The sequence below is a fragment of the Balaenoptera musculus genome, chromosome 4 (assembly GCF_009873245.2).
Source record: "Balaenoptera musculus isolate JJ_BM4_2016_0621 chromosome 4, mBalMus1.pri.v3, whole genome shotgun sequence".
NCBI classification, from domain to species: Eukaryota; Metazoa; Chordata; class Mammalia; order Artiodactyla; family Balaenopteridae; genus Balaenoptera; species Balaenoptera musculus.
In genome coordinates this window covers 29,500,166-29,516,408 of record NC_045788.1, presented here as the reverse complement: position 1 = coordinate 29,516,408, position 16,243 = coordinate 29,500,166, and the positions used below count along the sequence as shown (strand labels likewise).

The window sequence follows — 16,243 nt, the reverse complement described above, 5'->3', positions numbered from 1 at the left end:
CTTTTCCAAAGGAAAGAAGGCATTGTATTGTAGCATATTGTTGGAAGAACAAAAGGAGCATTTAGACATGATCTTTGCCCTCCTGGAATTTACACAATGAATGGTAGAAGCACAGAGTTACACACACTCCAGCGCCTCCAACAATAACTGTTGACTTTTTATTTGCAATCAGAGAATCCTGGCAATGGACGACTAAGTTTTCCCTGGGTTTACGAGAACTGAACTGAAGTGGAAAATGTTATTTGCTTTAACGAAATAATTTCGTCTTGTGCAACAAAAAATTCTGTCAATCAAGCAAATAAAGGTAGAAAGGCTTATTTATAAAGTTGCCTGCTTCTGATTTCATTCCATTGCTTCTCAGGCTCCAAGAGGAATAAAAAAATGAAGATTTTCTTGCTCTGTATTTTTCTAATTTTATGTAGTACCTCAGCCTGGGCGAAAGATAAACATTATTACATTGGAATTATTGAAACAACTTGGGACTATGCCTCTGACCATGGGGAAAAGAAACTTATTTCAGTTGACACGTAAGTCACTATTTTTTCTTGATTATAGACCAAATTTATAAATTATTGATTAAAAAAATAAAGCCAATAAGATGAAATATTTCTTTAATTTGTATATACAAAAACTGCAAAATATGGACTTGAAACATTAGACACTTTAATAAATCTCTAATTCCTGGGATTTTGTTTGTTTGTTTTTTGAGAGGCTGCCTTACTCCTTTCCACTTGGTCCTGAGGAACAGTGTGGGCTTCTTATTACCCCCTCTTGTTCTTATCACATCTCTCATCAGGGTTCAGTCTTTTTGTCTGTTTATGCAGAAGTTCTTTCATCTAAAGAATGACCATATAAAATTTTATATTTCCTATACTGTTTACTGATTACTAGTGGTAAAAATAAAAGGTTTTTTAATCCTTCAAAGAATCATTTATAGAACTCAAATACAATTTTAATATGACTTTGCCTAATACTTGTTGGGTGACTCTGGACTGTTAATTACATTCATCTTTCTCAGACTCAGCAGCCTAATCTGTAAAATGAAGATAATGAGAATACTTTAGGGGGTTGTTTAAAGAGTGGGTGCATGTAGAGCTCTTCGTACAGTCCTTGGCACATAATACATGTGCAAAAAAAATGTGAGACAGTTATTATAATGCCTCCTCAAAAAGCTCTATGTAACTTAAAGGTTTTCTTGTTTCATTTGAAAGGTCCCTTATTTCCAGCAACATCCACCACATGAAAAACCAGGGGTATAGTTTTCCTCGAAGTTTTTTGTGATGGAAGTTTATCTATACAGAGATCATCACTTTTAATAATGTTACTTAAACATTTAACACCAAATTGAAATTTGTTATTCAAAACCAATATTCACAACATTTAAAGATGTATTTTAGTGGTGAAAATGTATTTTAAAGATGATAAATGTATCTTAATAGTGATACTTAAAAATGTATGTTAATGGTGACAAATGAACCCAATGACCATTAACTGCTGAGATTGTATCTTTAAAAATTGGCTATAAAGTATGCCAAATTTCATAACATTGACTCTATTGATGGGTATACACTATTCTCATTAATTTTATGTATGTTTGAAATTTTTCAAAGCTGATAATAATACCTAATTGTTAAGTTATTAATTCAGTAATATGCAGTGAGGAAAGTTTCTGACCTAAAGATAACTAATTGTAAATAAAACTAGTATATCTTGCAAATATTTTTTTTAAGCCTGGTTTTGAGCTACTGTTCTCTTCTTAGGGACATGACATATTTTTATGGCTTCATAAGGACCATTATTTTGTATGCATTCAGCATTTTCCCTAACTAAACATAATATAAATTATGCATTTTTTAATAGGGAAACTAGACACATTTTTTTAAAAGGTCAGACATATTAGGGGAAAAAAGTACTGCCCTACTCCACGCCCTCACCCACCATCCTTCTGCCATTATTCATGGTCAAAAAATCAAATCAGTTCTACTGGGCATCAACTAAGTACAAGACATTGCTCCAAGCACGCTTTAGTAAAGTCTTCTCTAATTCTAGAAATTTAGAAGAGAAGAAGGCTTTGTTAAGAATTTTTTTGCAGGGAGGGAAGAGAATTCCTTTATTTTTAAATACTCTAAGGATTTTCCTGGCAGACCAGTGGTTAAGATTGGAAGCCCCCCCCCCCGGCTTCCAATGCAGGGGGCGTGGGTTCGATCCCTGGTTGGGGAACTAAGATCCCACATGCTGTGCAGCACAATCAAAAAAAAAAAAAAAAGATTAAATACTCTAGTGTCCTGTGTGTGCTGGAGAGGTTATACAGCATTGGCTTGATCATCTCCTTTTGCTTCAACAACAGCCTAGAATTGTGCAAACTCTAGATGACAATGCTCACTCTGTCTGTGAAATTTTTAATACATCTGAACAGCGAATATTGAATAGGTCTTTAGCAATTTTGCCAGTACTATGCTAACCTTTTTGTATAGATGAGTTTAGGTAGCAACTTTTTGCTTCCTCTTTGTCTCAGATTTGCGAAATGTCCAGCTGCTTAATCCATTCAGCTTTCTATAACAAAATACACCAGACTGGGTAGCTTATCAACAACAGAAATTAATTTCTCACAGTTCGAGAGGTTGGGAAGTCCAAGGTGCCAACATGGTCATCTCTCTTCCGAGATCATAGCCTTTTTACTGTGTCCTCACTTGGTGGAAGGGACTAAGGATCTCTTTGGAGCCTCTTTTATAAGGCATTTACCCCGTTCATGAGAGCTCCACCCTCATGACCTAAGCACATCCAAAGGCCTCACCTCCTAATACAATCACATTAGGGATTAGAATTTCAACATATGATTTGGTGGGGGGGTAGGACATAAATAGTGCAAAGACTGATGTGATATCACCAGGCATGATTACTAACACTCGTTGTGTGAAGGCTAAAAAGGAGTGGAGATAAATAGGCTGAGAAACAGGTTGAAAGAGTGCAAGATAGTTGTTAGGCAGAGAATTAGGTTTAAGCTGATGCTGACCTTGAAGGTCTGGAACAATGAAGACGAAAGTATGTATTGAGATGGCAGAAACTCCATCTGTTTCATGCACCAGTGATCACTAGTACCTAGAGCATAGGAGACACTAAATAAATATTTTTGAGTAAATGAAAGTGAATGAATAAAAGTATATAGGAAGCTAGACAAAATTATAGGCTGTGTTGTAAAAATTTTCCCTTGCTCCTAGTATGGACAGATTCACACCGTGAAATAAATCAGAAGATACAACGAAGTAAGAAAAGTCAGTTTATGGAGTTGTACGTGGGTTAGTGGAACTGAAAATACTGGCAGATATAAAAGAGAAAAATGTACGGATTTCTTTTAACTAGGAAAGTAGAGTTTACTTTCTTTTATTATATCAGTAATATTTATTTCTAATGGGGTGAGGTAGAAAGTAATTTCCTTATGCTCCACTGCCATTTACTTAGGTCCGTGCCTTATCTGTCATTTCAACAAATCAATAAGTAAAGATCTATAAAATATAGTTCCTGCTCCTAAGTTATTTGTACTTAAATGAGAATAAAAGATGTACATATTAAAACAATTAACAAATGCAATACTTTGTTTTGGGCCCATGGTAGACACTAATTAAATATGTATTGACTGTTGGTTACATAGTAGCGATAAGTAGCAATACTCCTGTTATCTTCAGGTTACTTTTTTTCCTGGTGACCTATAGGATGTTAGAAATAAGTGAAAAAAATCTTTAAACACAAGAAGAGCCATCACAAAACCCTTTTACACTAACTTCATAGGCTCTCACTCAGGCTTGGTGACGCTTAATTAACATACAGTTCTTACAAACATTGTTACCTAGTTTTCCAGCCCATTGTAGGTTTGAGAAATAAATCAGAAATATTATGGTGAAGATGTCATCATAAGCAGACCCAATGACCAGAAGAAATGACAGCTCAAATTTTACCCAAAGAAATAGAGAAAAAACCAAGAACATTCCACACTATGGTATAATCATAAGTATTATAATTATAATATTGAGTGATCAGGATACCATAAATATTCAATAAATGTTAATGTTTACTATCATTATCAGAAAAGAAGTTGATTTTTTTCCCAGTACACCCTGTTTAAGAAAACAAGGAAGCAAACAAAACATTTTTAAAGAAAAAACTTGCACTGAAGGCATTCATTTTACCCCTTCAAAAATGGTCTTAAATTTTTAAATAATTCTTAAAGAGGTATAATTATGAGCTAAAGTTATCTGGAAAAGTCACTTATGATGACTCATACTCCAAGGTTGCCAAATAAAAAATAGTAAGCAAAATCTGGTGTGGTATAAACACTTCATAGAGGACAGCCTGTGTGCAGGAGCTAATGAAGTAACTACACCATTTTATACTTTTCAGGCTCTACAATTTATTGTCACAGCTGCTATTTTCCCCAAGAACATATCCAAAAGAGGGCTGACACCTAGGTACCATTTTCATGCTGTGCTAGTGAAGCCAGGCTAGTGAGAACCTATAATTCACTTGAGTTTGTGCTATGCATACCCAGGTTGTCTTTGCCTGCCAGTTAATTTTTGACTGTTTTCCTTGTGATTTCTGTGTGTAGTAGGCAGAATTTTTTTAATGACCCGCAAAGATATCCTACCCTAAAACTCCAGAACCCGTGAATATGGTGAGCTATCACTCCCACGATTTATGTTATATTCAGTGATACAGTTGACTTTAAACTAAGGACATGATCTGGGTGGGTCTAGTCCAAAGCAGAGAATTCTCTAGTAGAAGAAAAGGAAGTCAGAGAGATTCAAAGAGGTTTGAGGGGGATTCAACAAACTGTTGCTGACTTGAAGATGGAAGAAGCCACTGGAAAGGAATATGGGTGGTCTTAAAGAACTGGGAGAGGTCCTCATCTGGTAGCTAGCAAGGAAGCAGGAATTTCAGTCCTACAACCATAATGAACTGAATTCTGCCAATCACCTGAGTGAGATTGGCAGTGGACTTCTCCACAGATCCTCCAGACAAGTACTCAGCCCAGCCAACAGCTTGATGCCAGCTGTGATAACCTGAGCAGAGAACCTAGTCATGCCATGCCAGACTTCTGATCCATGGAACTGTGAAATAATAAATAGGTGCTGTTTTAAGCTGCTTTATGATCATTTGTTACACAGCAAGAGAAAACTAATATACTATGTCTCAATTAATGAAGCTAAGAATCCAGAAACTTTTCACGTGTGTTACCCACATTGTAGTAACCATGGCTAAACATAAACCAAGGCCCCCTTGAGTACATTCTGAATTTATGGGAGGGAGTAGCATTATTATTATCTTACTAAGGCAGTGTAAAAAATGTTTTAATTCCCCTACCATTAAGAACTCACTTCTGGGTCTGAATCTACCAGAAACTAGAGGAATTGCTATAGGATTATAGGAATTGGGGGCGCTAAAAAGGAAGGATGTGTTTACTGAGAGGGGGACATAGCTATTGTAATGAATAGAAAAGAACATGTTACAGTTGCCAACAGAAAGAACTATGATTGATGTGAATTACTTGTTTGGGTCAAAGAACAACCATAATAGATTTTTTTGACTGGATATCTGACTGGCAAACTTCCTGCAAGCTTCCAGTAACTGATGCTTTGTCCCCGAAGCTGTGCTCTTAAAGTTAAATAGACATTCCCTAATGACAGTTTGATGTTCCTTTGTAGACAGAGCATAAGCAAACAGGCCTCCCCCACGCTATCACATGATATGAAATATTTCCCAGTTTGGTTAAGATTTAATTTTGTTTCAGAAAAAAAGACAAGATGGTAAACACATTTTGCATATTGCTATGTATATAAAAGGAATTCCAAATGTTAAAAATACTGGATAGATTATAATTTCAGATCAATTATTTTTTAAGTAAGTTTCACACTCCTCCCCCAAAAATCTTTGTACACAAAAAAACGAATCCCAAAACTTAGACAATGCTTCTCCTATTTCAGGAAATGATGAATACAGGAGAATTTCAATACAATGAAAGCATTTTGACAAAGTCTGCTACAGTTTATTGAAATGGGATGTCACATATTCCTTAATGCTTTAGAGGCACATTTAGGAAATATAAATACACACTATAAATGAAGCCTTAAGAATTTGAGGGCTATTTTTTTTTATAATATTTATTTGCAATACTATACAGCATTTTAAAGTATTTGTTTATTTATTTATTTATGGCTGTGTTGGGTCTTCGTTTCTGTGCGAGGGCTTTCTCTAGTTGTGGCAAGCGGGGGCCACTCCTCATCGCGGTGCGCGGGCCTCTCACTATCGCGGCCTCTCCCGTTGCGGAGCACAGGCTCCAGACGCGCAGGCTCAGTAGTTGTGGCTCACGGGCCCAGTTGCTCTGCGGCATGTGCGATCTTCCCAGACCAGGACTCGAACCCGTGTCCCCTGCATTGGCAGGCAGATTCTCAACCACTGCGCCACCAGGGAAGCCCTTGAGGGCTATTTTTAAACTCTGGCTTTATTTAAGATATGGATCCACAGAGCATGGTAGAACACAGATTAGAATCTCTATTTAAATATCATTGGGGGGCTTCCCTGGTGGCGCAGTGGTTGGGAATCTGCCTGCCAATGCAGGGGACACGGGTTCGAGCCCTGGTCCCGGAAGATCCCACATGCCACGGAGCAACTAGGCCCGTGAGCCACAACTGCTGAGCCTGTGCGTCTGGAGCCTGTGCTCCGCAACAAGAGAGGCCACGATAGTGAGAGGCCCGCGCACCGCGATGAAGAGTGGCCCCCGCTTGCCGCAACTAGAGAAAGCCCTCGCACAGAAACGAAGACCCAACACAAGCCATAAATAAAAAAGCAAATAAATAAAAATTTTTAAAAAAAATTTGTTAAATATCATTGGGGCCAATCCCCTAGCAATAAGAGTGTGTACAGACACTGGAGGAAATTTACCCCGAGGCTTAGACGGACCTGTGTGAGACTGAGCTGTCCAGGCTCCTCTGGTGTGACCCAAGAGTAATTCCATCCTTGCACTGTAAGCTTTGCAGCTGCCGCTGCGTGCCTGAGTGAACTGCCCTCTTCCTGACCTCCTCTCAGCAGTGTAGACTGGATGAATCCGCCTTTAATCTCAGTGGCCTTCAGTACCTCCGAATTTTGCTGTTGGTAAAACATCTATTTATTAAGAATACTCCTGTCCGTACTAATGCTGCAGTTTCCAGGGAAGAATGTCTTCCCATGTATTTTGATGTCCTCGAAGTCTCTCAGAGCCTTTCTTAATTTTTTTTTTTTTTTTTTTCTGTTTGGTTCTAACAAAATGGAAACTGCAACAAACAATTAGAAAATGAAAACAAATACGAGAAATAAAGGCCTAAGCATGGATTTGCCATCCCGGGTACAGAAAATGTCACTTCTTTATTTTTCTAACTTCCAGCTTGGCCCTTCTCCCACCATGATAGGGGAAGGGAACCCCATCTCATTCATCTTTCAGTGAACAAGTTGAGAATCCTGGGGTTTAAACAATCCAGGATTTTAAAAATTGGGGTCCCTAGTGTGACAGCTATGAGATGCTCATTGTTGAAACCCCCTGGTCAATTCAGAACACGGGGGCTCTACTATCTCCAAAGCCTGTTCCCAATGCCCAAACGCAGCCACCAGGACCACTGCCAAGCGGCTCTGCTCCCTGGTCCCAGCACTCAGGCTCAATCTGGTGGCTCCATGCTGCCATGCCAGCAGACGTTTGACCACGACCAGGGTACGGCCTGGAAACAGAACCTGCCATTTTACTGTCTCATGTTCTCCAGGAATCCCACTGCCTATGGGATTGGGCCGCTTTCTTCCCCTTCCCCTTGCAGCCTCCCCTACTCAGGTTGCCCATGAACGCAGAGCGGCATCAGAACGAAAAGGGGTATTTGTTAGTAAATGCAGATGCCTGACCCTCACACCAGCAGCACAGAAGCAGAATCAGTGGGGCTGGGGCCTAGGAACTTGCATTTTATCAAGGTCCTCAGTAGATTCCTGTGCACATGAAAACTTAAGAAACATTAGGCCAGAGCCCTAGATTTTTAAAAAAAAACAGGTCTTTAAACTTGGACCTTGCAACAGAGAAAGTCCAGAGCTCCCAGACGAGCCCTGCCTTCATCTTGAAGAGAGAATGGAAAAGTACCCCTCACTCTTTCTGATGAGCTTCCCGCTGAGGAAACAAGACAAAGTTTATTCCTCCTCAGTCAGGTTATCTGGCCTCATATGGGTTGAATGGAAAATGGTAAGGTGTCAAAAGTCACCGAGATCAAAGTAGGCAAAACACACGCGCGCGCGCAAACACACACACGAACAAACACAAACCCCATCCCATCAGCTGGGGTTAGCAGTTTTTATTCTAGTGGAGGGGACCTCGGTTGTGGAAGGGCTTGCCAAAGTCCAGGTTTTAAGTGGGTTCCCCTGAATGGCTAGATGGCATTGCCCACAAATAGATCCCACTGAACTCTCTGGGCTTGCATTAAGGACAACAGCTTAAGAATCAGTTCAAAAGTTTGAATATCAAACTTGCTTTCTTTTCTTTTCTTTTTTTTTTCCTGGCTACTATTCAATTTGCTGATATTTTTAGGGAAGTTTTAAGCAACTATTAATCAGCCACTAACCAGAATATAAACATTCAATGTTCAAGTATTTTTGCTAGCAAGGGATTAAAAAACCACAGAGGTAATTCAAATGCAGATAATTTTAAGACCCACACACATTGATGAATCAATTCCAACTTTGATTTAGTTTTGCTAAAAGAAATTAAAAAGATGGAATTACTTTAGCATTATTAGTTTTACTTTAGGAAAAAAATATGCACTCACTTTCACATCTCACATATCCAGATTGAATGCTTATAAACTCAGATTTTTCCAGTTGCTGAAAGAGGTACGCCATAAGTGAGAAATGCCTTCATTAACTGCTTTATTTTAATATTTCACTTTAATTTTGTATTCTACTCCACAATGCCTCTGTGTTTTACCATGAAAATCTTCAGGAAATACTCTGGTAAGATGCATTACATTTTTATGGCACATCCACACATGGTGGTCTGCCCTATAGCTGATGTGTGACACCTCACATAACTAAAATAACAGGGCTAAGTGCCAGCTCTCCTCTTCATTTTTTGGAGGCATCTCTACAACAACTGGCAAACATTTAATATGATATGGTCATTCATTTCTCTTTCATTATAATATTATCCCCAGAAGTGATGGCTTCTAATAGAGTTGTCTTCTTCTCCTTTGCAGGGAACATTCCAATATCTATCTTCAAAATGGCCCCAATAGAATTGGAAAAGTCTACAAGAAGGCCCTGTATCTTCAGTACACAGATGAAACCTTTAAGACGATTATAGAGAAACCTGTCTGGCTGGGGTTTTTAGGCCCTATTATCAAAGCTGAAACTGGAGATACAGTTTATGTACATTTTAAAAACTTTGCCTCTAGGCCTTATACTTTTCATGCACATGGAATGACTTACTATAAGGAGCATGAGGGTAAGTTCAGCTCATATGCTAGCTGGAATTTCCTCTTCCTTTTCAGTAGGAACACTTCTTAACTTCTGAGATTATGGACTTTCCTCCTGGATAAGACCTGTACTATGTTGTTTAGCTCTAAACTATTTTATGAATAAGTATTTTGGTTCATCCTAATAACACTGTGTTTCTCTGGGTTGTGCTTGTTTTGTGTGAAGTGTGAATGTGATAGAATTTCTGTGTGGACTCATGTAGTGAGAGTCAGTGAGACCTGGGACTTCCTTCCCAGTGCCCAACGCCTTTCCAGACAAATGGTCAAAATAAGAGAAATGGGCAGTGTGCATTAAAGCCTGGAAAAGACAAAGATCCAGAAGGAAGAAACGGGACTCAAGATGGGGATTGTCTTCTCTTTGAAGTTCCTACATGTGAACATACTGTAGCCATTGTCACCTTCCATCCTAACTTTGGATAAACTCTGTCCCAGCTAAGGCAGCATGAGTAGTCTCATACAGTAGCCAAGTAGTGCAGGTGGCTGGATGGTCCCAGAGTCACATCTGTTAACCAAAAGGTCATTTGAATGTAGGACTTGGAATCCTTAAAGATGGTGCAGGAAGAACAAATATTAGATTTGGTGCTTGTGATCTCATTCTTAGTACATGATGATGATGATGATGATGATGATGACGGTGATGATGATGAAGGGAGATGGTGTTTTGTTGTGATTAAGAACAAGAGCTTCAAAATTAATAGACCGATGTTTGAGTGCAGTGTTGCCTTTTATTGACTGAATGACCTTGGACAAGTTAACTTAAATTCTCTGTGCTTCAGTTTTCTCATCTATAAAATAGGGACAATGAGAGTACACAATAATAGCTCAATAAATGTCAGCTATTATCATAGGCAAAAATGCTGAGGCCATGTTCATTGAAATTATAAGGATCAAGTTTGGAAATCAGGATAAAATTAGTTTTAATTAATTCTTGGTTTTCTATTTAAAAGAGGTATTGCTTTACAGGGTGAATGTTTTGATCTTCTATATTTTTAAATTTGTTTTTCTAAACCAAACAATTACATTCATAGCATAAAAGCTGACTGCCATCTTATTTATTTTTTACAATTTCATGGTATATTATAGTTTTAATCATTTTTAAGGTATGATCATTGTATTGTGGTTATGTTAGAAGAAAAAAGAGTTCTTTTAGAGATACATACTCAATTATTTATGAATGAAATGATATGATGTCAGGGATTTGCTTTAGAATAATTCACTGATCATGACTAATCACTGTTAAGAGTGGGTGAGGGTATAGATGAAACAAGATTGGCCTTGAGTTGATCATTGCTAAAGCTGGGTTGTTGGGCACGTGGAAGTTCATTATATTATTCTCTCAACTTTTGCATATGTTTGGAAATTTACAAAATTAAACAATCCCATGATTACTTCACAGGCAAAAATCTGATATCATACAAGAAGCTTCAAGTGATAGGAGAAAGTAGCCATTTTGCTCTTACTTCCATACCATAACCCCAGGGCAAAAGTGGTTCTTTAAATTGCAAACCAACAGTCATTATGCTGCTGACATATCTATTACTGCTCCTTGAAGACTCAGTCAAGTATAAAAAATGATAACATTTTCTGTGAAACTTCCAGACCCTGTAGCCATTTGCCTTTTATTCTTCTGTGCTCAAATAGAACACCACTGCGTTCCCAAGGGGATACATACTAGATGTTGAATAAATGTTTGCTGAATGAATTAATAGACCATCTATTTTCTCATTTAAGCTCAAACACATTCAATTTGTAATTTCATTGCATGTTGTTTCCTAGGGGCCATCTACCCTGATAACACCACAGATTTTCAAAAAGCAGACGACAAAGTGCGGCCAGGTGAACAGTGTATGTACATATTGCATGCCAACCCAGAACAAGGTCCTGGTAAGGAAGACAGCAATTGTGTGACCAGGATTTACCATTCCCACATTGATGCTCCAAGAGATATCGCCACAGGACTCATTGGACCCTTAATACACTGTAAAAAAGGTACATTTTTTCATTATTACTCACAGTAAATGACTAAAGACAGTAGAGAGGGAGGTTTGTTTTTTAAATATACTTTAAGTCTTATGTGTTATGATTGAGTAGGTAAGGTAGAGAGGCAGTGAGTCAGTCTAGAAAAAAAGGAAAGGAAGAGCAGGGAAGGGTAAGGAGAAAAATGAATACATGGAACAACATTCAGGTTACTTAACGTAAATTCCCTAAATGTTTCCAAGTCTATAAAACAGAAGTGACTGGTTTAGATTTCTGGTTTATTAGGAAAATAAATACAAAAATTTTTTAAACTATAAATCACATGCTAAAATTCATGCTAAAAATTAAGTTCTACTGAAATAGTAATTTTCACTTCAGATTCTCTGGATAAAGAAAAAGAAAAAAATATTGACAAAGAATTTGTGGTGATGTTTTCTGTTGTGGATGAAAATCTCAGCTGGTACCTAGAAGACAACATTAAGACCTACTGCTCTGAACCAGAGAAGGTTGACAAAGACAATGAAGACTTCCAGGAGAGTAACAGAATGTATTGTAAGATTACATAAGATCTGTTAACTTTATCTTATTTTTCTCGGTCCATTAATTCTGCTACTCTTATTCCCTCACATGAATAAGTAGTGTGTTTCTAATCTATGCCCTTGGTAACAAAGCATATTGGATGTGCAACTTGATATTCAGCTAAACATGTCCAATCAAAACTCTGAGCCAGGTAAAGCTGGATACATCAAATTGTTTCCAAACCAATAAGGATAAAACATTATCAATTATGGTTAAATGTATATGCATGTTATATTTGTATATTTTTTATTCTCCCAACTCATTCTAAAAATTATTTGAGGCAGCCTAAAATTGTTAAATTATATTGTAAAGTATTGCACTATAATTAAGAAAATAGTTTAAACCACTAGTTCTAAAAGGTATTTCTTTTACATACATATTGTTCTTCAACACCCGCCCCCCCCAACCTTGCATCATTTTTTCCTATATTTTAGTTCACTTTATTTCTTCTAAAAATGCTTTCTTTACTGCCTGGGCTTCTCCTTGATTCTCAGACACAAAATAATGGGGTTAGTAACATAGTCTATCACTCAGAATTTGCATAAAAAAATCAAATCCCTTAATACGAACTAAACCAATAAGTATAGATTTTCATCAGTTTGTGTTTAGCTTCTTAAAGATAACCCTTACTCAGAAAATGAGGACACAAAAATAACTGTACTATCAAAGAAGAAAAATTAACTAATTAACAAAGTATGGATTTTTATTTCCAACTTTTGCTTATTTCTGGCTGAAAGATCCTCTTTCCATATTTTAATCCAGCCTCTGTTATGTGCTAACCAAAATAGGTGTTAGAGACTCAAACTTCTAGTCTGGCTAAGCCTGGTTTGGTATCCCTGTTGCATCTGGTTACCTCACAATACTTCCCAGAACTGATTTCTACCTTAACTCTAGGACCTCCCAGTTTGAGCAGTGACCCTTAGTTTCTTTGAAGAATCAGGCTATCCTGCTTTTGACCTCTTAGGTCTTTGTGGCTCTGGTCACTTGTTCCTACTGTCCTTCCCCTGCATTTCTTCTTTCCTCCTTCACATTTCTTCCAATTTTGTCTTTCAATCTTTAAAAAAAAAAAAGTTTCCCTTGTGTTCTTCTTACAAAAGCAATTCACATTCACTGTAGAAAATTGGAAAAGTTCTGATAAACAATAACAAAAAACACTGACATCATCCATACCACCACCACCAACGATACATGATTGATTCCTAAATAAACTTCAGTGTTTTTTCTATTTACTATATGTGTGCACATTTATATATATGTATGTATATATGTACACATTTGTATTTACAAATATACACATGAACATACTGAGGTGTAGAGTTTATAACAAAGAGAGCAAATAGATTTCATCTTCAGTGTTGTGTTCATGTGCTAATATTGTGTTGACAAAAATCTTGAGGCTGAATTCAGGTCCAAAATGAAAGAGTACTGTGATTGATTAACAATGTCTGATGTGGGTACAGGAGGGAAGAATAGCAGCATGTGTGCCAGGTATTTTCAATCCCAAATTGATTTTATTTAGAGGTAACAATCAATATCCCAGTCACCAATGTCTGTTAGTCACAATCTTTGCTCTTGACTTACAGCTGTGAATGGATATGCTTTTGGAAGTCTCCCAGGACTCTCCATGTGTGCTGAGGACAGAGTAAAATGGTATCTTTTTGGTATGGGTAATGAAGTTGATGTGCACGCAGCTTTCTTCCACGGGCAAGTGTTGACTAATAAGAACTACCGTGTTGATACAATCAATCTCTTTCCTGCTACCCTCTTTGATGTTTTTATGGTGGCCCAGAACCCTGGAGAATGGATGCTTAGCTGTCAGAATCTAAACCATCTGAAAGGTAAGGCATCTTTACCTGAAATTAGCTGTCAGTTGAGAAAAGAGTCATGTCTCAGTTACACTATTAATGGGGTGATTATTGGAAATCAGAATCTAAAAGCTAAATAACTTTGGAATGATCTGAGCTTTGAACTGGTAACTTAATTTTATTCCTCTGACAGTATGCATCATAATGTAATTTTTTAAAAAGACTGAAAGACTGGAGCATTTATAAAGTAATTAAAAATTGAAAATACGTTAATTTTTGGAAAAGAAAAAATTGGCTCTGATGTATAGCTCTACCCTAAAAGTATAACACTGCATACAGCTTCCCAGATTTGTAAAATACACAATATTTTAAACACCAGAAGATTTGTATATTGTGCTGAAAAGTAGCTTGTTTTTTTTTTTTTTTTGACTTGTTCTATTAAATATAACCAACTTTGTCCTTTATTTGAGTCCAACTATTCCTTAGTTTAACATGCTAAATCTCTCCTCCATCTCTTTAATATAAGGCAATAAAATATCCCCAGTTCTTGAAAAATATCAGTTTGCAATATCGGTCTTCTGAAGAAATTAGGTTTAATCTGGGTCTTTGAGTATGTTACTTTGACTTTCAAACACGATCTTATTCATCAAATGTGATCATGGCAGCAGAAGGCACAGCACAGCAGGTGCATAACCATTTTATCTAAGAGAACAATAATAATACATGCTCATTCTATTCCTCATCCTCCACCCCACCATATCCCCTAAAATATGGCAGAGCATCTCTTCATCACTTATCTATTTTTTCTCATTAAAGCATTATTTATTTCAATGCTGACTCACTGATAAAATAAAACAGTGAGGGAATTCCCTAGCGGTCTGGTGGTTAGGACTCTGCATTTTCACTGCCAAGGGTGCAGATTCAATTCCTGGTCCAGGAACTAAGATTCCACGAGCCACGTGGCGTGGCCCCCCCAAAAAAAGTGAAATTAAATGGTGAAATTTCATTTCTCCCCACATCACTTATCTATTAATGTGTCCTTTTTTTTTTCTTCCTCATCAAGACTTCCCAAGCGAAACCCCACAGAAACTGGTTCCACATTTTTGAAAACACTAGAAATATCACTTCTCTGTGCCATATAGAGATTTTTTTTTTCACTGCTTGAATTTTCCATGAGTGATTTATATACAACTGGTTACTCTAGTTTATAGTATTGTTTCTAGCTATCTATTTCTTCAGTTTCCATCTGTCTTTTCACCAGCAGCATTTACAAGGCAATAGGAGAGACAAACATTGGCTTCATTAACCAGTGTCTCCTCCTGTGTGGTTTTCAGCTGGTTTGCAGGCCTTTTTCTGGGTACAAGACTGTCAGAAGCCTTCATCTGAGAACGATATCCGTGGCAAACATGTTAGACACTACTACATCGCTGCTGAGGAAATCATCTGGAACTATGCACCCTCCGGCATAGACACCTTCACCAAAGAAAACTTAACAGCACCTGGAAGGTAATTCAGAAAAAAAGATATTATTTCAAAATATGCCTCCCCCCCAAAAAAATCATAAAAGGCTGATTCAGTGATTAAAATTTTAATTGGTACCTGAAATTGAGTAACTAGACTGCTAAATATTTATTAAGGTTTGGTAGTGAGTCCAAGTTTAAGAAATAGGACTTCTGAGTCCGTGAAAAAGAATAGATTTAAAAGTTTTCAAATGCTCAACAAAACTCTCAGAAAACATTGAATACAATTAGATCAGTTCACTTGCTTTCTATTTCTGAAAACATAGCACTATAAAATCCAGCAGCATTAAGTACATTCACAAGGTCGTATAATCATCAACACTGTCCATTCCCAGAACTCTTTCATCGTTCCAAGCAGAAATGCTGTGTCCACTAAACAAAAACTCCCCATCCCCTGATAACTTCTATTCTACATTCTGTCTCTATGAATTTGCCTATTCTAGGCACCTTATGCAAGTAGAATCATGTAATATTTGTCCTTTTTTGTTTGGCTTATTTTATTTAGTATAATGTTTTCAAGGTTCATCCATGTTGTAGCGTGTATCAGAATTTCATTCCTCTTTAAGGCTGAATAATATTCCACTGTATTCATATACCATGTTTTATTTATCCATCTATCTGTTGATGGACATTTGGGTTGCTTCTACCTTTCGGCTGTTGTGAATAATGCCACTATGAACACTGGAGTACAAGTATATGTTTAGGTCTCTGCTTTCAGTTCCTTTGGGTATACATCTAGGAGTGGAATTGCTTGATCATATGATAATTCTATTTTTAATTTTTTGAGGAACCACCATATGGTTTTCTACAGCAGCTTCACCATTTTACATTCCCA

General features: G+C 37.2%; 1 protein-coding gene across 2 annotated transcripts in view; it reads left to right on the top strand.

Moving 5' to 3' along the window:
* Nucleotides 1–322: 322 nt before the first annotated feature.
* LOC118894786 (ceruloplasmin) overlaps nucleotides 323–16,243 on the top strand; it is a 67,704-nt gene continuing 51,783 nt past the window's right edge. For both annotated transcript variants that reach the window (XM_036851347.1, XM_036851349.1), the window contains exons 1-6: nucleotides 323–527; nucleotides 9,249–9,496; nucleotides 11,304–11,516; nucleotides 11,883–12,056; nucleotides 13,667–13,921; nucleotides 15,223–15,394. In XM_036851347.1, coding sequence (XP_036707242.1) covers nucleotides 382–527; nucleotides 9,249–9,496; nucleotides 11,304–11,516; nucleotides 11,883–12,056; nucleotides 13,667–13,921; nucleotides 15,223–15,394 — 1,208 coding nt within the window. In that variant the 5' untranslated portion in view covers nucleotides 323–381. The remainder of the gene's footprint in view (nucleotides 528–9,248; nucleotides 9,497–11,303; nucleotides 11,517–11,882; nucleotides 12,057–13,666; nucleotides 13,922–15,222; nucleotides 15,395–16,243) is intronic.